This window comes from Lontra canadensis, unplaced genomic scaffold, assembly GCF_010015895.1.
Source record: "Lontra canadensis isolate GAN:19392208 unplaced genomic scaffold, GSC_riverotter_1.0 scaffold1, whole genome shotgun sequence".
Lineage (NCBI taxonomy): Eukaryota > Metazoa > Chordata > Mammalia > Carnivora > Mustelidae > Lontra > Lontra canadensis.
In genome coordinates this window covers 11,753,789-11,779,274 of record NW_022630995.1, presented here as the reverse complement: position 1 = coordinate 11,779,274, position 25,486 = coordinate 11,753,789, and the positions used below count along the sequence as shown (strand labels likewise).

The following is a 25,486-nucleotide window of genomic DNA, read 5'->3' as shown; positions in this document are numbered from 1 at the left end:
TCTTAATGGTTTTCTGCCTGTGAATATGTTTTTTAAAATAGTGAAAACAAAAGAGCATGTACATTTTCAGTAACTGCCCTACATTTTCTAAATTTGTATCTCAACAAGGAGATGCAGAGCAGTTTTGGCTCCAAACAATTTGGGATTGGTGGATGGCTCAGAGAACAATGTGTATAGTAAGAAACGAAAGAAAAAATAAGCGTTTACAAAAACAAGCTTGCGGGACGCCTGGGTGACTCAGTTGGTTAAGCCTCAGGTCATGATCCCAGCGTCCTGGGATCGGGTCCCACATCAGGTTCCTTGCTGGGCAGGGAGCCTGCTTCTCCCTCTGCCTCTGCTGCCACTCTGCCTGCCTGTGCTCCCTCTCTCTCTCTCTCTCTCTCTCTGAAAAATAAATAAATAAAATCTTAAAAAAAAAAAAAAAGGAAGAGCTTGTTTTCTATTTCTTCAAAGGTCTGTATTGTACATTTGTTTCCTTCCTGAGAGGATCTCTTTGTTTTCATAACAGTGTTGTTATCTTGATATTAGAATCTCCAAAAATTCAGGTGTTTCCTCCCAGGCTTTGTTACATATCCCTATGAAGGAATTTTAATACTTATCATATGAAAAGATTAGTAGTCAATGTACTTATTAAAAACTTCTTGTCCTTAAGTCCTTTAAGAAATGAAGCAGAAATACAAAAGAAAGTTGACTTTAGGGAATTTAACAACTGGAACAGTTGATTGGCTACAGGCTTAAGTTAATTAAGTGGATAAAAGGCAGGAGAAAACCCATTCTCTGATATCTCTCTGTACATCTATCACTGAGTAAATGGAAGACTCTGTCATAAAAAGATCTGGAGAAATAAAAATTGATTCTTATTGAGGCATCTTAAATTCTCCTTTCTGAGATCACATACCGAAGTCAGTAGCTGTTTAACAGTATAACAAAATATTCCTAAACGCATTTATAAAGTGTTTAAAATAATAAAATATTAATATTTACCCATTATATTTAAAATACAATGAACAAAATATGTAAACATTAAAAGGCATAGAAGGAATATAGATATGTAAAGCTCCTAAAGAATCTAAATCATTTTAGATACGCAGTTTTAATAATTTTTATTTGAATTTACAAAGGAAAATAAAACAACAACATTAATTTTCCCTCAGGTTATCCCCCATTCAAATGAAGGCGTTTTAGAATAGAAAGTGAGTTTATCTGATTTGTGACAAAACTGTCCCAGCAACTGCTACTGTGTACCCTAGACCAATGATCAGAAGATCAGTGGGCTTATACATATGGATCTATAAGCAATCAATGCGTGCAAATACATTAAAAGATCTTACCAGATTTAGGGTAGGTGGCGATCAGAAGGTCATCTGGTCGACTCTCAAAGGTCTCTACCTGGGACCACTCCTCAGCAATGCTCCAGAAGAGTGGGACACCCTGAACATCCACTAACTCCCTCCTATAGATATCCAGCTTCTTGTCCATTTTTCAGAAACTAGATTTTAAACAAAGGGAAGCATGTTAAGGAGTCTTTGTTTTAATAGTATTAATAATGGGGCTCCTGGGTGGCTCAGTTGGTTAAGCATCTGCCTTCAGCTCAGGTCATGATCCCAGCATCCTGGGATTGAGCCCCAAGTCAGGCTCCTTGCTCAGCAGACAGTCTGCTTCTCCCTCTCCCTCTGCCCCTCTCCCCTGCCCCTGCTCTCTCTCCTCTCTCTCTCTCTCAAGTAAATAAATAAAATATTAAAAAATAAAAATAAATTGATATTTTATTAAATAAATTAGTATTTGATTACTATAGATCCAACAGCACTAGATCACCTTCCTGTACATTATGAATCAGCGGGCAAAGAATGAGTACACAAACTAATATGGTCTTGCAGGACTTATTTTATATACGCTGCTTATATGTTAAATATCAACACCTTCCACTGGTATTTTGAATTGTACACAGCATTGCTTTGGGCAAAGAGTGCTGGGATAGCTAATAAAAGTATTGGATTTTGGAGTAAGGGGAGTGTAAGAACCACCGAACTGCCCATTCATTGCAGGGAAATGTAAATAAGCCTTATAACTGCAGTGGGCCTTTTTAACTGAAAACTGAAGAGTAGCCTAACATAGTACTTCCTTCCTTTAAATTTCTAGGAGGGACTGGTCAATTATTCCATCTAAATTATATGCAACAGTCCACAAGAAGGAGAGTATGGATAGAGGGAGGGTGGGAAAGAGAAACTAAATGACCAAAAAGGCTGGGTAAAAGAAACAAACTGGAGGTAGGTATAGCATCGGAGATAGATTGCTCTGATGAACTTTTTAACATTGGTGATGTGTCATTTTCTATTCTGAGCATGACTCTAATAAAGGTACTTTTATGTCTCTTTTGCTGTCGTATGTAAGACATACGACATACGACATTGAACTAGATATCCTAAATCCTACTTCAAAACGTGTTGTTGTTTTCCTAATTTTGCAGGTGCCGGAGTGGTTATTTTTCTTCCTCTGAAGTTCTAGAAAAACAGAGTTTATCTAACAAGCTTAAGTTTATAAGGCTTCATGAGGTCCTCTGGCACTTGCTGAACTTCTCTTGAACCTTTTCGGATATGCAATTTCTTACCATTTTTTTTTTTATGACCTCCCAACTCCACCTCTACCCTGCCCCATGCAAATAATTTTTATTTTAAAAGGTTATAAAATAGTTGCAGAATACTAAATCAATGTACAAAAATCTTTTGTGTTTCTATATGCTAACAATCAGAAAAATAAAGAAGACAGTCCATTTACAAATCCATATGCATCAAAAATAATAAAATACCTCAGAATAAATTTAACCAAAGAGCTGAAAGAACTGTACACTGAAAACTCTAAGATATTAATGAAATAAATTGAAGAAGGCACAAATAAATGGAAAGATATTCCATGTTCACAGATTATAAAAATTAATATTGTTAAAATGTTCATACTACCCAGAATAATCCCAGTTATGTTCTCCATTATGTCAAAGTGTAACATAGTATATCACTGGGGTGCCTGGGTGGCTCAGTTGGTTAACCGGCTGCCTTCCGCTCAGGTTATGATCCCAGGGTCCTGGGATCGAGACCCCATTGGGCTCTCTGCTCAGCAGGGAGCCTGCTTCTCTCTCTCTCTCTCTCTCTCTCTCTCACTGCCTGCCTCTCTGCCTACTTGTGATCTCTGTCAAATGAATAAATACAATCTTAAAAAAAAAAAAGTGTATCATAGAACAAAAGACAAAATGTACAAGTCCTTGCTTGGCTAGCTACCAGGTTTCTGTTTGTTTTCTAGAACAAGGTGTTGTTGCTATTGATTTTGTTACTTGTTTTATTTTGTTTTTCAATACACTTGTACATACTAACATAACGGATAATGTCATGAAGGCAAAATTAATTAATTAATTCAAAAATATTTATTGAGTTTCTGGCAGACTCTTTTCATAAGGGAATCTAATGAATATAAAAACTTGTGGCTATGTTCATGGTGCTTAGAAGTAAGGAGGAAAGATAGATACCAACCAAACAATCATACCAATAAACTGAAATTTTCATTGGTGATAAGGTCTCTGAAGCAGAGATATATCCATAAATAGAGGGAAGTTGACAGAATCAAGCTGCTTAGAAATATTTCCCCTGGGAAATAAGTAGGTGTTAATTTGGAGAAGAGGCAAACTTTCCAGCCAGGAAAAAGCACGTGCATAGACCCTAAAATGGGAGAGAGAAATAAGGCATACGAGCATAGAGTGCTGATGAGGAGTTTCTAAATACTTTGCCAAGTTATGTGGTAAGAACTAGAGACTTCAGGATTTTTTCTGTGTAATTAAGTGTGTCCGAAATACACTGGGGTCTCAGGCATTCTGCACCCAAACAAGGAAGTCCACTGACCCACCATGACGCACCGTTCCAGCAATAGTTCTGTCCTGATATGGAAGGGTAGTGACACACTGTACTTCTGGATGTTCAAGAGCATCACTGGGGAGGTGCATATATTTAAATATTACTATTTTGCTTTTACCAAAAGTCTTGGGATTTATAAATGCCATAGCATTCCAATACAATAGGTAATAAATATTAAGTTGTTTCTTGGGTTTGCTATACTTCTAAAGTAAATTTATGGCAGCATTGGGTTATGATTTAATGGTATTGCTACTACCATATTTCCTATTAATACTTGCTAATTTTCATGGATATCTGTCTGTGAAAAGAAAGCATAAAAAATATAAGAAACAAAGTTTTAAAAGCTCATAGATATTATCTCCCCCTTCTTCCCCTCAGTTCGTAAATAACAAATTCTGATTTTTTTTTTAATACTATTTGCTGGGAAGTACTAGGTACCAAATGCTGTATGCAGGCAAGGACTGGAATAGAGGAAATGCCATGCATTTACAACACCTTTTTTTAAATTTTTTTCTAAGTACAGAAAGTATATTTTTCAGTCTCCCTTACAGCTGGATTGGGAGCATGTGACTAAGTTCTGGTCCCTGAGCTGTGGGTGATGTAAATCCTTTCCTTGACCTCCAGTCCTCTCTTCCATGGTCACAGAGCCCTTCTAGTCTGTGTGTTCAGATGCCCAGATTCAAGACTGAGGTGATATTCCCACCCTGCTTCAGACTGCGACAGTGAAAATAAATTCTTCATTATGTTAAGCCATCGGTATTTTGGTGTTTTCCTTTTTTTTTTTTTACCTGTAGTATACAGTCCATACTGTATTATCCAACATACTGTGGAACCTACAGGAAAATTTACAGATGAAATATCTACTTTTATGGAGCTTACAGTCAATGTGCAGTTAGATAAATGAAGAATAGACAATATATGGGGATAAGTACAATGAAGAAAAATAGAACATGGTGAAGTGATAAAGAATGAAGAGCTAAGTAGTAAGAGAAGAATAATAACTAGAATACATGCAGAAAGGACAGATAAGTGAGTGTCCACACCTTTAAGGTGACAAGCCTCAAATGTAGCTTCTGCCTTCTCATCTACTCTGTAAACACACTCCACATGCTGATCTACACATATATATCACCAGCCTGACAAAGACTTACATATCTAAACATTTCCATGAGCGTCGCAACTGTTCCACAAATTTAAAACATTTAAATCCGAGGTCATTTCTTTCCTCCCAAATATGTTTTTCTTACTATGTTATCTAGGCCCTACCTTAACTGTAAATCTCTTTAGAAACTCACCAGTAACAACAGAAGGGAGCTCCTCTTTACTTGCCAGATGGGAGGCTACCCAAATTATGAATCATTTAATAAATTAGATCTTAAGACTTGCTCAGTTGAATTTTGTTACCACATTTGAGATCCAAAGTAAATGATATTCAGGGACAACAAGAAACATGGGTGTGGCACTCTCAAGCCCTTTTGAGTCCATTGTTTTTCTTGCCCTTTTGGAAGGCTATTGGTAAGTCCCCTTGGTTTCAGCTCTGTTGCATTCAAGCTACTGATCTAATTGGCTTTTCAGTCCAGGTTAGCGAATCAGTCTAGACTCACAGGAGGCTCTAATGGAGCACCTCCTTAGCCCTTGTTTTAGTCCACAATTCCATGTTGGAAACTCGTTCCCCATTTCTTGTCCAAAGTCTCCCTGAATGGAGTCTGCTGGTTTAGTCCACATTGGGGATTGCTGGTGGCGTGCATAGGGACTTCTCTTGGCCAGTCCATAGTGACATGTTTTGATTACTGCAGGTGTGTTAAGGTGCACATGCTAGTTTGTCTTACTTTATATAAATAAAGGCTATTGCTAAAGGAATCTTGGAGGCCAAAATCTGCAAAACTTAGTGGGCACAGGTTAAAGTAGAAGTCAGCAAAAGGTAAAAATTCTTTTTTTTCTCATTTTTAAAAATTTAAATAAAATTAACTAATTAACATATAGTGTATTATTAGTTTCAGAGGTAGAGTTTAGTGATTCATCAGTCTTTTATAATACCAGTGCTCCTTACATCATGTGCCTTCCTTAAGGCCCATCACCAGTTACCCCATTCCCCATTCTCCTGGCCTTCCAGCAATCCTCAGTTTATTTCCCATGAGTAAGAGTCTCTTATGGTTTACCTCCCTCTCTAACTTCATCTTAGAAATTATTCTTCCCTCCCTTCCCCTATGATCCTCTGTTTTGTTTCTTAAATTCTACATAGGAGTAAGACCATATAATTGTCTTTCTCTGATTGACTTAATTTGCTTAGCATAATACCCTCTAGTTCCATCCACGTTGATGTAAATTGTAAGTATTCATCCTTTGTAATGGCTGAATAATATTCTATTACATATACATACCCCATCTTCTTTATCCTTTCATCTGTCAACAGATATCTTGGCTCTTTACACAGTTTGGTTATTGTGAGCATTGCTGCTATAAACATTGAGTTGCAGGTGCCTCTTCAGATCACTACATTTGTATCTTTGGGGTAAATACCCAGTAGTGCAATTGTTGGATGGTGGAGTAGCTCTGTTTTCAACTTTTTGAGGAATCTCCATCTGTTTTCCAGAGTGACTGCACTAGCTTGCATTCCCACCAAGTGTAAGAGGGTTCTCCTTTTTCCACATTCTTGTCAACATCCACTTCCTGACTTGTTAATTTTAGCCATTCTAATTAGTGTGAGGTGGTATCTCATTGTGGTTTTGATTTGTATTTCCCCGATGCCAAGTGATGTTGAGCATTTTTCATATGTTTGTTGGCCATTTGGATGTCTTCTTTGGAAAAATTTCTGTTCATGTTTTCTGCCCATTTCTTGACTGGTTTATTTGTTCTTTTGGTGTTGAGTTTGACAAGTTCTTTATAGATTTTGGATACTAGCCCTTTATCTAATAAGACATTTGCATATATCTCTTGGTTGTCTTTTGGTTTTGTTGATTATTTCTTTTGCTGTGCAAAAGCTTTTTAACTTGATGAAGTCCCAAATGTTCATTTCTGCCTTTGTTTCCCTTGTCCTTGGAGACATGTGTAGCAAGAAGTTGCTGCAGCCAAGGTCAAAAAGGTTGCTGCCTGTGTTCCCTTCAAGGATTTTGATGGATTCCTGTCTCACATTTAGGTCTTTCATCCATTTTGAGTCTATTTTTTGTGTATGGTATAAGGAAATGGTCCATTTTCATTCTTCTGCATTTGGCAAAAGATAAATATTCTTATTAGAATGAGTTCTTCCTTTTCCTTTTTTTATATTTGCATATAAATTTACTAAAAATGGATTCCAAATTTCTATGACAATACATTGAATACAAAAATAAGAAAGACAAAGGAGAAATGTGCATAATTTATCATAATGAATTGCATATATGGTATTTTTATACATTACTATTAAATACCCTAAATTCAAATATCTTCTACTTGGCAGTAGTATAATAATCTTACTCAAAAGTCAGCATGTCATAAAATAAGCTAATATTAATATTGCAATCCCTGTAATTTATTATTTATTTATTTATTTGGTTGGTTGGTTGGTTTTGGTTTCAGGTTTTTATTTAAATAAATAGTTAACATATAGTGCAATAATGGTTTCAGAGGAGTAGAATTTAGTGATTCATTACTTATATATAATACCCAGTGCTCATTGTAACAAGTGCCCTTCTTAATACCCATCACCCATTTAGCCAATCCCCCTGCCTACCTCCCCTCCATCAACCCTCAGTTTGTTCTCTACAGTTAAGAGTTCCTTATGGTTTGCCTCCCTCTCTTTGTCCCCCTTATCCTATGTTCTTCTGTTTTGTTTCTTAAATTCCACATGTGAGTAAAATCATATGGCATTTGTCTTTCTCTGACTCTTATTTCTCTTAGAATCAATTTTTCCTAATCTCTGTTTGTAGTGCTCAGTAGAGATTATAAAATAAAATGTCAAATTGACCTTTCCTTTCCAAATTCAAAGCCCATTGTTAATTGAATTTTTCTCTCCCAGAGATAGCAATGGCCTTCTTGCTTGTCTCATTTTTATAATTGTGCTTGGCTTTCTGCCTGCCTAGAACATGTAGGCTGTTGGGGGGTTTTTTGTTTTTGTTTTTGTTTTTTGCTTGTTTGTTTGTTTTGTTTTTGGTTTTTGGTGTTTTATTTTTGGTGGGTTTTGTTTTGTTTGCTATTTTTGTAAGTGACTCTGGCTTTTGAGAAGGTAATATTTTTAACCATTTTTGGGAACCCATCTTACACCTGAGTGGGGTTATTTAATATTGCCAGAAATATTTAAAATTAAAAATATGTATGCAGAGTGAAAGAAGCAAATTAAGGATAACGTAGTTGGATAGGTAGACCAACCTATAATGTCAATTAAGTTACCACCCAATTCTTTGAGGACTTGAGAAAAAACTATCCTTATCTTACATACCCTCTTATAAAACAAAAGTCAGTTCTACAGGCTATTCTTTTCAGCAGTATTTATGTCTGCTTAGTTTTCCTAGATCCTTTTGGTAAGCTAAAACCTTAAAGTTATGCTAAATTAAATGATGAGTTAAGTTTAATTAATGTCTAGGGGGCACCTAGTTGAGTCAGTCAGTTAAGCATCTTTCTTTGGCTCAGGTCATGATCATAATAATTTGTGATCTCATTTAGTGAAGTGCTATAAGGTTGTTTATAATATTTTTGACAAACTTCTTCAAATCAAATTCTAAATGAAGTCTTTTTCACTGGAATGTTTCAAAGGGTTTTTAAATTAATCAAGCTTATTTGATATGTAATTTACATGAGAAGCATTGTCAAATAAGTAAAACTAAGCCTTCTTTATACTGTATTTGTAAGATTGTGGCACATGTAGATAAAGCTCATTCTGGTTCTGCAAAAACTGACCCCTCGTTTTCTGACTTTTGCCATCCTGATGGCCTTGAAACATGGCAATGGTCTGTTTCAAAATCAGAAAGTAAAATGAATAAATAATGGTTTTAAATTAAAGAATGTTAGGACTCTGGGAAAACCAAGACACTTGTTTGGTTCTTCCCAGCTCCCTGACAAACCCCATTTTTCAGTTTTTGCAGTTTTTTCCATAATGCATTTAAGATGACTCAAATTATGAAATTATGAACAGACATTGGTGGAGAGTCTTCTGCAAAACTTGTAAAAGCAGTCTATTAGCAATGTCTGACTTTTCAGGTCCTTAATTTTGGAAAAATAATTTTTGTCTTCAGAGGCCTCAGACTCCTCCCTCTGGACCCTTTGAACACCCACAGCTGGACTTCATTCAACTACCTCTTAGTGTGGGTTATCAATATGCTCTAGTTATTGGATGAGTGTTTCCCAGATGGGCTGAAATTTTCCCCTGCTGCAAGGCTAATGGCCCCACCCTAGCAAAGAAACTGTTGGAAAGTGTGTTCCCCACTTGGAGTATACTGTGCATGATCTCCAGTGATGGAGGCGCCCATTTCACTAGATAAATGTTAAGAGCCTTAACAAAAAACTTACAAAGTTCTTAAAATTCTTTCAGTATAAAACCTTCTGCTGGTCCCTTTTCATCTTATGCTAGTATGACCAATGACTGTAAATCTCTAATATCTTACGCTCAAGCCTGTTACCAGCAGGTTAAAGAAGGCTTTTGGATCTAAATTCATGGGGTCCTGCTGGTCATAGTTTGGATCTCAATGACTGGGTGTTGTAGAACATCATCAGAGGAAAACAGCCCTCAAGCCCCATCAAAAAGGACCTTACTGAGTGCTCCTGACCACTGACACTGCTATAAAACTAAAAGGTATTAAGCCTTGGGTACACATCACATAGCTGAAGAAGGTTCCGTATGACACCTGGTCCTGTAGAGATGCTGAAGACCTCTACAACAAATTGATGAGGAAGAGAAGTAGCTGACATTGAGATAGACTGCTTCTACCCAAGACAAAAAAAGTCGGGACTCCATACTTTTTTTTTTTTTAATTTTTTAAATAAACATATAATGTATTATTAGCCCCAGGGGTATAGGTCTGTGAATTGCCAGGTTTACACACTTCATAGCACTCACCATAGCACATACCCTCCCCAATGTCCATAAGGACTTCATACTTTAAAAATGAAACTCTTTCTCCTTTTCCTTTCCTTTATTCTGACATTACCCTGGAAAAATAATGCCCTCATCTGTATCTCCCAGGTCAATGCTAAGTCAGGGAAGGAGGGATGGGGGTAACCATTGAAAAAAAGAAAAAAACATTTATATGTCAAATCTGAATGAATATAAGTAGCAAAAAATAGTTTTTATAAAGATTCAAAAAAGAAAGCAAATGGGGACATTAGGAAAGACCTGGAAAAGGATAATAACATTTGAGATAATATATGAGGGGTTGATTGTATTTTAATGAGCATAGACATTAGGATTATTCATGACAGTGTGCAAGCATGAACAATGATAAAGGAGAAGAGAAGTATAAGATATGTTCAGGAAAGGATGAGTGGGTCATGTTGACTGAAAGTTGCTATAGGTTTAGGAAGGTGTCTCATGCATTCATTGACTCCTTTAATGATACCCGGTAAGTGCCATCCATGTGCCAACAATTGGCCAGGAAAAAGACAGTAAAGATTTTTCCTTCTATAAAATTTGCTATCTAGTGGATAATGAAAGACATGACTGAAAAGTTGTCCTTATTGTGGACAGCTGTGAATGTTGGACTGCCCAGTTTGTACTCAATTAATAAAGAGACAAAGGGCCACTTAAGATTTTGAACAGAGGAATCATGTAATTGAACTAATATGGAAATGTGAGGAAGAGTTAAGAAGTGATGAATGTAAATAAGGAAATTTATATAATTCTCCTTATAACTTTCTGTTGCCCTTGCAATGATCAAATACAATGTAAGTGATTAAATCCATATATTCTGAATTTCTCCTCTCTTGATTTCCATGTTATCACATTCTGACTGATCTCCTATCTCTTTGTTAATTCTCAATTCCCCAAAGGAATATTTCTATCTATTTAGGCCAGAAGTGTCATTTTTCTTTGGAGTCCCATATTTGGCTCTCTTAGTTCCCCAGAAGTTCCTCAACTTCTCAAATTCAGTAACCACAGTTTAACTCATTAGCTTTGCTCACCACTGAACTAGTTCTTGTCCTGGATTCTTTGTGTATCTCATATTCTGGTGATACCACATTCATTCCACTACTCAAGTCAGAAATCTGTGAGTCATCTTAGATTCCTCCTTCTCGAATCTCCTTAATCCAGATGGCTCATAAATCTGATTATTTTTATCTTTCAAGTATTCCTGGGAAAACAGCTTTTCTTTATGAACTAAATTAATGGTTTAGACTGTAAGGTCTGTAGATTTAGAGTTCATATGCCGGATCCCTCATCTACTATCAGTGGGACTCTAGACATAGCATAAACACAAATTTCAATTTCTTAATCTTAAAACAGAGTTAATTATTTATTTAATTTATAGAGCGATCTTGGTGAAACAAGATGATGCATTATACTGATAAAACATAGGGTATATTTGGTAAGAGGTAGCCATTATTATTATCATAATATATATCATTATATATATATATATCATTATTATGAGTGCCCCTAAATTTGCCTTGCTTTATGTCCTTTTAGTCATCCACCTTATACTGTGACAATGGTCTTAAAATTAGTTTTAGTTTCTTATCTCCAAGCTCAGTTCCTCTCCCTCCACCTGCCAACTACCAGTATGATCTTTAAAACCTGATCACAACCCCAAAGTCAAAAGGATAAAGTGTAAAGAACATTTCCCTGGTTTTCACATTTAATCTCTGCCACCCTGTTTATGTCTTCCTCACTTGGACGTTAGCCTCCAGCAACAAGGCAATGAAAAAAAACATCTCTATCTCTTTATCTATATCTCCATCTGTATAGATAGCTCCACGCCTCACATCCAGTTATGGCACCAGCATTTTCTGTCTTGGAGCTGATACTCCTCTCTTGTGTATCTGGAAAACTCCTATTCACTCCTCAAAATCTAACACAAATGTCACATCCTCTGAGAAGAGTTCCTAGTGACCTAAAGACAAAATCAATTACCGTCCTTTCTCCATTTTCATATCCTGAATAGACTGATACTACTTCACATATTTCAGTGTGTTGTTATTATCTGTTTACAATGTCTGTTTCCTTGATTAGAATTTAGATTCATTGTCCCAATATTGCAACAAATATTTGATTTTGTAATCCCAAAGCCTTTACTTTATACAGATAAGCATATTGAAATGAAATGGAGCTTATGCAATTTTCTAGGTGGGATAATCAGGGATTAAATTATTTTATCTTACCACTGTAATTATAATTATTAAGCCAGCACTTTGGGATGTCCTGAAAAGTATCAGTAAGTCATACATCCGATTAAGAAGGAGCTTGCATTCAAAATGCACACACATTTACACACATTTACACCGATGTACACAGACACACACATGGACACACACATACACAGCCCTGCTTTAATGAAGCATTTTGTTATTTAATTCCTCATAAAAATGCTCTAAGTTTAGTCCTATTATACCCATTTATCAAGGGGGAAATTAACATAGAGGAATTTGCCCAGATCACACAGGTCAGTAAGTAGCAGGACTGGGTTTGAACCCTGATAGTCTTGATTTCAAGGCCAGTGATCTTAATCACTATCTTGTACTACCTTCTAAGTCTAAACACTGAAGACTTAATTCCTAATGCAAGGTGACATTTAAAAAGTGCCAAATTATGTGGAGGTAGTCACCTAATCTATAGAACAAAAGGTGTGATTTGATTTTGACCATGAGGTTTGGCTAATAATAGATACAGAAGACTATTCCAGTAGAAGAGAGGAAAAAAACAGTATTCCTTTTTACCCAATGTCTCACACACAATAAAGTACTTTATAACTACATAAAGATATCATCTACTAAAATGCGTATGAAATGATTTTTAGAAAAACAGTCATGCTAATGATTTGTTTTAATAATATTTATCCTCATTTATTCATATGTTTCACCTAAAATTTTATTTGGAACAATTTCTAAAGGGAGAAACTGTACATTTTTAACTTTGTTTCATGTGTGAAAACTGTATAATGAAATATTTTAATTTATATACAGTTTTTTGTAACTTTTGGAATATTTCTGTTTTTAATAATATTTGGTTATTATAAAGTATACATTAAAGGTGATAAGTGGGTGTATTTTAATATTTCCTCAATCTGATTCAGATTTTGCATGAGCTTAATATTCTAAATTAGCATCATGACTCCTAAAAAGTTCTAAGCAAAAGTATTTGTGTAAAACATGCAGTCATATTTAACTTACCTTTAAACTCCTGAGAGCTTTAAATGAATATCCTCAAGTTAAGAATCAGAGCCAAAAAATCATTAAAAGAATGGTATATTTGAGTTGCATAGAACTCACTATGTGAGAGAAATTGAGTTGATAAGAGCTCAGGATATGTTAAAAGAAGATGATTGTTTCCCTTGGGTCTCTTTTGTTTACTTCTCTGAAAATGTCCCTTGAAATATAACTTCCTCTGGAAGATCATTATAAGCCCTTGGAAACTACTTAATATTCTTTGCACTGATAAAAGTCAATGTTAGACCATGTTAATTGAACAAAACAATTGGCTTTCATGCCCATTAATGAGTTAAAATAATGAAATCTTGAACCTGAGGATATGATGTGCCTTAATCATAAAAATATTAATATTAAGATCACAATAATCAATACGTTATTCTCCTGGAAAGTGACAATATTTTGATATTCAACAGATTCTTGGCCTAAATGAGACAGATTTTATTAACTCCTTTTTAAATGTGTAAAAACTCAACTGTTTCAACAATACAAGGAACCTGAAGAGAGACATTTGGGCACACACAGCTCTCTCACGACCCTCTCTATATCAGCAGTAGAGCCCTGAGCTACTCACCTCATATTTCTGAGCCATATTTTACCTGTCTAAAAAATGTGGGAAATGCACGAAATTGTCACTCCTATTTATTTCACCTCTAACATTACATAATTCTAACTAAAATGAATATATGCTTTAAGTCACAAAAATAGAAACAAGAAAGGAGGAAGATGTTTAACAGAACACTCTATTGCTAAAAAATTCTGTTAGGAGCCAATAATTAAAACACTGCTTCACTTCTATCAAAATTCAAAGTGCACATTTATAAAAGCTTCCCACTCATGAAATCTCCAATAATACAGAATATTCTATATTTCTCACATGACCTTGGCAATTTATCTCCGTAATAAATTATCCAATTAGTTGCCTTTCGATTGTTGTTTTTTGTTTATTTGCTGTATACATAGAAATGAGACCATGTTCTTTTCCCACACATTGTATCTTATAAATGATTGTAGCTTATGTTGTCAAATTAAATGGCTAAGATAATATGGTTTAACATTAAGGCGTAATAAATGAAGAATATTAAGATTTATGAACACTTATAGTCATTATAATTTCCACATTTTTTTTTTCTTTTCAACTTAATAGCTTTGAAATTCGTATTATCACTGGAAATTTTCAGAGTGTAAGAAACTTGCCCTATGACACAAAATGTAAATATGGTAAAGTCAGATTTCAAATCCTGGATATTAACACATCTAATGGTGAAATCACTCACTTTGTTGCTGGAAAGGCCACTGTTAGAAAAATCTAGAACTTACCAAATATGCAGTTTTGGGCAAGTGAACATTTTTTGAGCATAGAACACTTTATCTGACCAGATAGTATCCATTTCATAGAATCATTGTCATTGTGTCATGGTCATTGTTATAATCTCATGAATGAAACTAACTAGAATTTAAATAAAACTTGAAAAAAATCTCATAAATGAAATATTTTAATGTGTATGAAAATGTCACATGCTAACTGTTCGGCTGGCAGAAAGAAAGGGCTACTTAAGATGGCAAAAGTTCCCACCACAAAACCTGAGCTCGGACAGGAGAACAAAGACCCAAGCAGGAATCTGAAACCCCCACCCCCACCCCGGGCTCCTGTGGACCAATGGGACCCCGATGAGCAGGCGAAATATCCAAATAAGGGAAACTTGCCAAAAGACCCCTGAGCTCCCCTCGAGACCCCTTAAGAGCCCCCTCCTCCCTGCCTTGGGCACGACTTCCGCCACTCTGCTTTCCAGAGTCCTGGAACCTCGCCCGAGGGTGCCCACCTCCTCCCGGCACAACTTTCCTGGCTCCCCTTCTCCTGAGCCCTGAAACTTCCCCAGAGACGCCTTTAATAAATCTTGCCTTGCACCCAATTTGCCTGGTGTCGTGTTTATCTCGCCGAAAAAAACTTTACATTTGGTGCCAAAACCCAGGAAGGAGATTGAGCCCCCATGCCAGTGGGGAGGCTCTCTCCTTTCCCTAGCCGGACCCAGACCTGCCTTTCTGAACGACACTTCTGAAGCCGTGTTGAGTTTCCCCCGATTCCGCGCCTCCTTCTGGAAAGCCCTTCCCTAATCGCAGTCGCGTCAGGGCAGACCCCGCCGGTCACCAGGTGGCCTCCGTGACTCCGAGAGGCTGGGAGTCGTCCTAACCTCTACGACACAGTTTTTCCGCAGCCCAGTGGTGGACGAGGGGACGCCTATCCTCCAGCCCTCGGGTTGCCTGGCAACGAATTGTGGGGACCTCCCAATCCAAATTCGACCCTAAAACATCCCGGGGGTGTTTTAGGCCTGTTGGCCAATTTAAATCAGTCCCAATGGCCTCCGGAAGGCACGTTTAATTATCGGATTCTCATGGACCTAAATAACCCCAGCAGACACCAAGGCAGATGGGCCAAGGTCCCTTATGTTCAAGATCCCTGAACCGGCGCCCTCGTCTACCCCTCCCCCTCCCCACTCCTATCCAAACTCCTGACAAAGTTATCCACAGTAAATGTGAAACTCCAAAGTTTACTGAAGGTCAAATAAGCTCGTGTTATTTGTTAAAATCTGTTAGCAAAGAAATGACTAAACTGATGGTTAATTGTCTGTCTCAAAGTTTTAATGGGTAATTGCTGAGATAGCTTTCAAAGTCTTTGGTAAACTGAAAGTTTAAAGTTTTGCTTGGATGACAAATGGAATTAAATTTGTTAAACATTTAGGTCTTTTCCAAAGAGGATAAAATGCCAAGTCATTGAATACTGAACATAGGTTTGTGCTTTTGACTTCTTACAGCAAAGAAAATAAGAATATTTAAATCTGTTAGTAAGCTTGGTTTGTGCTTAACTGATTCATAAATTGGCATCTAAAGAATTCCGCTATAACTGTTCACAATTGATTAATAACTGACTAGAGGTTAAGGTGTTTCTAAGAGTACAAAATTCTGCTAACTGTAAGACAGATGGAAATAAAGGAAGCAACTCTGTATGGAGGAAAGTAGAAGATATGTAAGAAAGATTTAAGGAATGAGAGTACATTTTGTTGAATGTAAAAGGAGGTAATTTTGTCCTAAATGAGATGGTTGTTTAGGACAAAACCTGAATGCAAAGGAAAGCTGTAGAAGGTTTGTGAAGGGAAATCATTCAGGAACCCAATGAAAACCCGGCCATGTTTCTTAACCGACTTACTGAGGCGCTGACTCAATACACTCGCCTAGACCAGGCCTCTCCGGCAGGGGCGACTGTTTAAGCTACCGACTTTCTCAGTCAGCTGCCGACATTTGGAAAAATTAAAGAAAGTGGAGGAGGGCCCTCAAACTCCCATTTCTGATCTGGTGAAAATGGCATTTAAAGTCTTTAACTCCCAAGAGGAGGCAGCAGAACTTAAGTGTCAAGCCAGACTCCAACAGAAGGTCCAACTACAGACCCAAGCCCTGGTAGCAGCCCTGAGGCCGGCAGGTTCTAGGGGTCAACAGAAGGGAGCACCTATCTGCGTCCCTCCTGGGGCCTGTTTCAAGTGCGGAGCCGAGGGACACTGGGCCCGTCAATGCCCCAATCCAAAAGCGCCTACTAGGCTGTGCCCTCAATGCTGCATGATGGGCCACTGGAAATCGGACTGCCCCAGCCTCGGGGGATTCCCGGCGCCTCCACGTGGGGGAGACCCTGAGACGGTAAGTCCTGCCTTCCAACTTCTCGGATTGGAGGATGACTGATGGAGCCCAGACTCAGACACCCCTCTCACCCATGCCGAGCCCAGGGTCACGCTCCAGGTAGCAGGTAAGTCCAATTCCTTTCTGCTGGACACTGGACATTCTGTCCTGCCTTCCTACTCGGGTCCTACTCCTCCTTCCCCAGTTGCAGTTATGGGAATTGATGGTACTTGCTCCACTCCAAAGGCCAGCCCACCCCTTACATGCAGCCTGCAGGGGTTCCCCTTCTCACACTCCTTCCTCATTATCCCTTCCTGCCCCATTCCCCTACTAGGCAGGAACATCCTCCACAAACTTCAGGCCACCATTCATCTTGCTCCCTCTCCCTCGACTTACGCTCACCTCGTCCTTCCTCTACTTCCCTATGACTCGTCCTCTATCCCGAGCTGTTTCCCCTCTATAGACCCGCAGGTATGGGACATTCCCAGACCTGTAGTAGCAACCCACCAGTGAGGACTTAAGATCATCAGCAACCGCCTGGACAGCAGGGTCTCCTTATCCCCATTAACTGTCCAAGCAACTAGATGTCACCGCCTAGGGATGGCAGCCCTGCCTCATGGCCCTAGAGGCAGTTGCCTCTCTGACAAAAGAGGCCCTCAAACTTACCTTAGAACAGCCCATCAGGGTCTTCTCCCCCAATTGACTGATGGACTTAGTCAGCCACAAATCCTTGGCACAACTCACTCCTTCCAGTCTCCAACTCTACCACCTGCTGTTCATAGAAAACCCCCAGGTTACACTCTCTGTCTCTCCTCGCCTAAATCCCGCCACTCTTGCCGACACCTTCGTCTACCCCCACTCCTTCCCACTCCTGCTCTCAACTCCTGGAAGAACTCTTTCCTCCCATCCAGGACTTTTGGACCGGCCACTGCCTGACCCCGATCGCACTCTGTTCGTGGATGGGAGCTCCCTCATAGCTCCAGATGGATGGCCACACACGGCCTATGCAGTGGTCACCCTGGATGCAGTCATAGAAGCGGCCCCCCTTCCCATTGGGACTACTTCTCAAAAGGCAGAACTCATGGCTCTCACCAGGGCCCTTCACTTATCTTTAAGGCCAACGGGTCACTATTTATACTGACTCCAAATATGCTTCCTTATTACCCACACTCACTCTGTCCCCTGGCGAGAAAGGGGATTTCTCACAACCAAGGGAACTCCCATAGTCAATGGGCCTCTTATTGCCAAACTCCTTGAGGCTCTCAAGTGCCCTACTGAGGTGGTTATTGTCCACTGCCATGGCCATCAGGCCTCCAAGGACCCCATCTCTTTGGGGAACAACAAGGCCGACTCTATTGCCTGACAGATGGCCTTAGACTCCTCCCTAGCCCCTCTCCTGTTTCTCAACACTCCTCACAGTCCCTCGTACACTGATGAGGAGACTCGGGCCCTCAAAACATTAGGTGGCAGGTTGGGTGACAAGGGATGGTATTTTGTCCAGGACAAAATTGCCCTCCTGAACAGCCTAATCCACACCCTCATTACTGACATCCACCAGTCTCTCCACATCGGTCCAAAGGTCCTATACCAATTTCTCCAACCTCCCTTTCACCACCCCCTCCTCCAAAAGACCACTAAGGAGGTTCACCAGGCCTGCAGAACCTGTTTTGCGGTCAATGCCCAGGGCGGCCTCCGCAGACCGGGACCCACCCACCAGCTCCATGGGCATCAGCCAGGCTAGGACTGGCAACTTGACTTCATTCACATGCCTCGACACAAAACCTTCAGATACCTGCTAACTCTTGTGGACACCTTCACAGGCTGGATCGAGGCATTCCCCACCACTAGGGAAACAGCAGACAGGGTCGCCGCCGTTCTCATTGAGCACATCATCCCGAGGTTTGGACTCCCTCGAACCCTACAATCAGACAACTGACCCGCCTTAATCTCTAGTGTAACCCAACAGGTAGCTGAGAGCCTCAACATAACCTGGAAACTTCACATCCCATACCACCCACAGTCATCGGGTAAGGTAGAAAAGGCCAACGGGCTGCTCAAAGCCCAACTCACCAAACTTACCTAGAGACCTGCCTTTCCTGGCCCACACTTCTGCCCCTGGCTCTCACCAGACTCTGGACTACGCCCCGCGGGCCTTTGGGCTTAAGCCCATTTGAATTACTATAAGGCCGGCCCTTTCTTATAAATCATAGCCTTCCAGCCATTTCCCCACCTCTTTTATCCTATCTACCTTACCTCACTCTCCGAGCTCTCTTAAGGGCCCACGCCAAAACTGTCATCCCAGCCCTAAGCAACCATGCTTCGAAGGGGGGACCTGCCTATACTAAAATGAAGAATGTTGTTACTTTGTTAACCAATCAGGTATAGTTACCGCCAGGATCAAAGAACTCAGGGATCGGATTCAAGCACGGCGGCGAGACACGTCTTTCTGGGGCCTGGATCCCTACACCTGGGTAACCTGGCTGCTCCCTTTGGCGGGACCTGTATGCATAATCCTCCTTCTAGTCTCAGTTGCTCCCTGTCTTTTCCGATGCTTGCAGGGTCGCCTACAAGAACTTGCCCGAGTGTCCGTCAATCAACTCCATCTCCATCCCTACTCTAGACTGCCCACTTCCGACTACCCCTATGACGACCCCCCCCCACCCCCGTCAGCAGGAAGGAGCCAGAACTGAGTCAACGCCCCTGGCACCATTATATAAAGCAAAATGTTGGAATGTTGGGCTGGCAGAAAGAAAGGGCTACTTAAGATGGCGAAAGTTCCCACCACAAAACCTGAGCTAGGACAGGAGCACAAAGACCCAAGCAGGAATCTGAAAACACTCCCCCGCCCCGGGCTCCAGTGGACCAATGGGACCCTGACAAGCAGGCGAAATATCCGAATAAGGGAAACTTGCCAAAAGACCCCTGAACTCCCCTCGAGGCCCCTTAAAAGCCCCCTTCTCCCTGCCTTGGGCGCGACTTCCACCACTCTGCTTTCCAGAGTTGCGGAACCTCGCCTGAGGGTGACCACCTCCTCCCGGGACAACTTTCCTGGATCCCCTTCTTCTGAGCCCTGAAACTTCCCCGGAGATGCCTTTAATAAATCTTGCCTTGCACCACTTTGCCTGGTGTCGTGTTTATCTTGCCGGAAAAAACTTTACACTAACATATATTTCTAAAAGAGTTATCATATTATCGCCATTTATACCATCATAATCTCAAAATTCATCCTCTTTTTAAATTTCAACCCTGACTCAAATCAGGAAAAAAAAAAATTCTCTTCCACCTGGAGAACTATTCTCCATGCCTGATTCAGTCCCATGAAAAGAGATTATGGGTCAAGGTTTTTATACTTAATCTACGCTTTGTAATCAGTCTTGAGCAAGTAATTAACCCTAAAAGTGCTTGGCAACTTTAGCCTTTAAGTGGAGATAATTGCATCTGCCTGTCTTCTCCATCTCATACAGACATTCCCAAGTTAGATGGACCCTATTACTTGATATCCTCAGGCCCTCTTTGTACATAGGCAGGAAGTACTGGATGCCATCTGCTCTTTTATCACCAAAATCTTTTATATAAGAATTTGATGGTGAAGAGTTAATTATACTCTTCTCCATCTGCAATCCCCAGGGCTTAATAAAATCTAGAAAACAGCTCTCCAGTACCATAGCAATGGAAGAGAATGGTGAGGTCATCATTTCAGTTCCTGAAGCATAAACAACTCTGCTTTAAATTGGGTCAGCTTGTTTGTAAGCCTAAATGAAATGTTAGGAATAGGGTAACAAACATGTATCTTCCTTAAAAATATAATTGTGTCATGTGTGCTTGTGTATGGGTTGTTTTTTTCTTTATGTCTATTTTGTCTTTGTTTCTTTCTTTAACATTTGGTTTTTCTGTCACCATAGTGCTGTATGATTTTACCTGAAAAGTAGGAGATTTGGATTTCTCCTGAAGAGAGATAGACTCTACAGAGTTGGAAGAAAGTTGAACAAAAGTTTCTGTTTTATAAGATCAAAAGGGGCAGGGGTAGATGGGAGAAGGTAGAGAAATAAACATTTCACAGCACCTACAATGGATTGGAGCCAGTTTTCAAAAGGACCTTTCAAATGTGATTTTGAATAATTTATGTAAATTTTCTTTGCCAGATTATTCTCATCTGTAAAATGGGAATTATTTTATGTCATATCACATTGAATAGCTGTAAGAATTAAATAAGTAGGGATGCCTGGGTGGCTCAGTTGATTAAGCATCTGCCTTTGGCCCAGGTCATGATTCCAGTGTCCTGGGATTGAGCCCTGTGGCCCCAGCTCAGCGGGGAACCTATTTCTTCTTCTCTCTGCTGCCTCTCCTCTTGTTCCTGCTCATGTGCGCTTATGTGTACATGCACATACTCTCTCTCTCTCAAATAAATAAAATCTTTAAAAAAAGAAGGAAGGAAGTATTTGGAACAAGGTTTGACACAGAGTAAAGATCAATAGAATATTAACAATAAAAATAACTTTAATAATAATTTACATTTATAACAATATTTGAGATAGATATTATTTATCCTTGTCTTTCAGAAAAGGAAACTGAAGCTTGGAGACGTTATAAGCAATTCCCAATATCAAACAACATGTACATAGTGAAGTAAAGGATCATAACCACAGGCAGTAATTTCTCTGACATCAGCTATAGCAACATTTTTCTAGATATGTCTCCTAAGGCAAGGGAAACAAAACCAAAACCAAACTATTGGGACTACATCAAAACAAAAAGCTCTTGCACAGCAATGAAAACCATCAAAAAAACAGAAAGACAACCTACTAAATGGGAGTAGATATTTGTAAATGATATATCCAATAAAGGGTTAATATCTAAAATATATAACTAATTGATAAACTTAATACCAAAAAACAAACCAACTGATTAAAAAATGGGCAGAGGACCTGAATAAACATTTTTCCAGAGAACATACAGATAGCTAACAGACACATGAAAAGATGCTCAACCTCACTAATCATCAGGCAAATTCAAATCAAAACCACAATGAGCTATCACTTTACACCAGTTAGAATAGCTAAAATCAAAATGACAAGAAACAGGTGTTGATGTAGATGTGGAGAAAAAGGAAGCCTTGTGCATTGTTGGTGGGAATATATATTGGTACAACCAGTGTGGAATATTATACTCAGTTTCCTCAAAAATTTAAAAATAGAAATACCATATCATCCAATAATTCTAATACTGGGTACTTTCCCAAAGGAAAAAAAACACCAGTTCAAAAAGATATATGCTTATCCTATGTTTATTGCAACATTATTTATAATACCCTAGATATGAAAGCCACCTAAGTGTTTATCAATAGACAAATGGATAAAGAAGATATGGACTACTTATCAGCCATAAAAAAAAGATGGGATTCTGCTATTTGAGGCATCATGGGCAAAGCTAGTATGCATTATGCTAAGTGAAATAAGTCAGAGAATACTGTATTATTCCACTCAAAAGTGGATTCTAAAAAAAAAAAAAAGAAAAGAAAAGGAGAAGAATAAACAAACAAAAAGCAGAATCAGAACTATAAATAGAGACAACAAACTGATAGTTGCCAGAGAGAGGGGTATGGGTTTGGGCAAAATACTGAAAGGGAGAGGGATAATACAGGCTTCTAGATATGGAATGAATATATCAGGGGAGTTAAAGGCCCAGCATAAGAAACAGGCAATGATATTTTAATAATGGTGTAACAGGACAGATGATAGCTACACTTGTGGTGAACCTAACATAATGTATAAACTTGTCAAATCATGGAGATGTACACCTGAAATTAATATAACACTGTGTGTCATCTATACTCAGAAAAAAATCATAACCAGTTTCATGGATTCTGAAGACCATCTTGTTCCTTTTTTGTTTTTTTGTTTTTCAGTTGAATAATTAGGTTTTTCTTCTTTAATTTGATAGGAAAGTATTTAAAGTTTTGGATTTGTCCCTGGTTAGTTTTGGCCAAATCCCAGAGACTTTAATATCTCCAGGTTTTATATACATTTACAACATAATTTGTATTTAATTATATGATGACTGCTAACCTATAGATTATTTTAAAGAAAATGTATTTGATTTGCTAATTTAATTTGTTGCATATTACAATAATTTTTAATGAGATTCTCTATGTTAATCTGCTGGTCTAAAGAATGTAAACACCATAACTTTTGTATTTTATATCTGATTGTGATTCTGTGTCCATAAATGACCAATTTGCTGCAAGTTATGTTGTCTATTGATAGTATAAGCATAAATATGTGCATATATATATGCATATGTACAAATGGATTCAGTATCAATATATTTTTAAATCTCCAAAATCTTTTTTAAATTTAATCTATTAGAAGATTAATATTGTATAAGATTTCCCTCTTTACATGTTTCTATCAATTTCTTTCAAACTTTTAACATATGCAGTATATGAGTTTTTCTTTTTACTTTGGACATATGCTTCCTAAAATATAAAATTGTGATTGTGTTTATTATGGAATATAATATTTATTATCATAGATTCACCTAACACTTAATCCTTTTGATTCCTATCTTATGAGACAAAAGCATTGTTACTTTTGTCTTCTTGGTCTATATTTGTTATGTTTTTTACTCACCCTTTAAAAAATTGATATATATGTGTGTGAGTACTGAAATACTGCTGTATAGATATGTGTGTGTATGTATGTGCATATACATGTATGTATGTATGTTTTTTCTGTTTTAATGTTTAAACCAACTTGAGCACTTTTCTTTTTTTTTTCTTTTTAAGATTTTATTTATTTATTTGACAGACAGAGATCACAAATAGACAGAGAGGCAGGCAGAGAGAGAGAGGAGGAAGCAGGCTCCCTGCTGAGCAGAGAGCCTGATGCGGGGCTGGATCCCAGGACCCTGGGACCATGACCTGAGCCGAAAGCGGAGGCTTTAACCCACTGAGCCACCCAGGCGCACCTTGAGCACTTTTCTTAACAGAAGTATTTCATCATTCTCCTTTAAAATATTTCCTTCTTCACCTGGGTGGCTTAGTCGCTTAAGTGTCTCCTTTCTGCTCAGGTCATGATCCCAGGGTCCTGGGATCGAGCCCTGCGTCCAGCTCTCTGCTCAGCGGGGAGCCTGCTTCCCTTCCTCTCTCTCTGCCTGCCTCTCTGCCTACTTGTGATCTCTGTCTGTCAAATAAATAAATAAAATATTTTTTTTTAAATGTAATGCTTTATATTCTCATTACTACAATAAGAATTTAATGATATCAAGTAAGTCTTCATTAAGACTTTCTCTACTGACATGGGGTTCTTAGACTATTACTTTGATAATAAATCCAGGGGAAAAGTCAAAGAGCTATAGAAGAGACCATTCTGAAGTAACTATTCATTAAAGTGACAATAGAAGTGTACATGTGAAAAAAAAATACAACATAGCTCAACTCTTATCAAAAATTTATGGAAATTGAAGAACACATCGCTCTAGTGGTTCTCTAATTTAAAAATTAAAAGAAGGTCATACATGTATTGTAATGAAAAATATGCCATATAGTCAAATTATATTTGAAAAAAAAAGAAATAAAGCAGTCATCAATGGAAAATGCATTTATCTAACATCTGTACAATACAATTCTTTGGGAATCTCAAGAAGTATACAAAAGCTGACTTGTATCTTTGCCTAGCAGTGGATCATACAAGAATATTCCTTTGAACTAAACAGAAACTGAGAAGGTGGATGACTAATAACCTTTAAAACTGTTTTTTAGCTTTACAAAGCTAAAGTTAGTAGTGTAGACTACGCAACACAATTTTAAATATGGAAAATAATCCTGTAAGTTTCTGACAGAAAATCTGGACCTAAGAACTCCAAATATTTCCCTTCTTGTAATAAAACATCCATACTAGAATTTTCCATTTTTCACTTTCTAGGTTTTCAGTTGTTAAATTAGTCGTATACAAAATATGGGCACTTTAGGAGAGAGCTGACAAGTTACTTACCAGATGCCTGTCTTGAGGAACTGGAAGTCCAGATTTTGTTTCTACAGAAATTGAGTACTAGAAATTTCCCTCTGTATATTTTTTAGGCAACCAAGACAATTCATCTAAGCATTAGGAAAGCAAACATTAAAGTCTGTAGAGCTTTATGGGGTTAATGATTAACTGTAGAAAATCTATTACTGGTTTAAGTATTAAATGCTTAAGTAAGGCTCTTTATTATTACTTGTGGTAGTAGATAGAAACAAAGAGCCCATGGAAATCTCCTAAGCCTGGCATTCAGAATTAACTCCTATCCAATAATTATGTGTAGTAAATAGAAGCCTTTATTTTTACTTTTGCTTCTGACTCCAACTGTAAAAGCCATACAAAACAGCCACATGCTATTTCATGGCTCCTGTGCTCTCATTAGTAACCCTTATTTAAAGGTGCTTTATCTGTACCTCTAGAACTGCATGGGCAAGTCAGACCAGCAAGAACATGTTCCTTGGGTAGAAACGGGGAAAAGGATGGGAAACCCAGGAAGGTTGTAATATATTCTTTTCCTTAAATGATGCCTGTACTATCCAGAGGCAGATCTGTGTATCACTTTTTTAAGCTGCT

The 25,486-nt window shown here is 38.4% G+C and overlaps 1 protein-coding gene across 1 annotated transcript in view; it reads right to left on the bottom strand.

The window, feature by feature from the left end:
* The window catches only part of LOC116859864 (sulfotransferase 1 family member D1-like), a 38,356-nt gene extending 13,306 nt beyond the window's left edge, over positions 1 to 25,050 (bottom strand). The window contains exons 1-2 of the mRNA XM_032845591.1: positions 24,887 to 25,050; positions 1,332 to 1,489 (exon numbers count right to left, since the gene is read on the bottom strand). Of these exons, the coding sequence (XP_032701482.1) occupies positions 1,332 to 1,479 (148 nt within the window). The 5' untranslated portion in view covers positions 1,480 to 1,489; positions 24,887 to 25,050. The remainder of the gene's footprint in view (positions 1 to 1,331; positions 1,490 to 24,886) is intronic.
* Between the last annotated feature and the right edge of the window lie 436 nt (positions 25,051 to 25,486).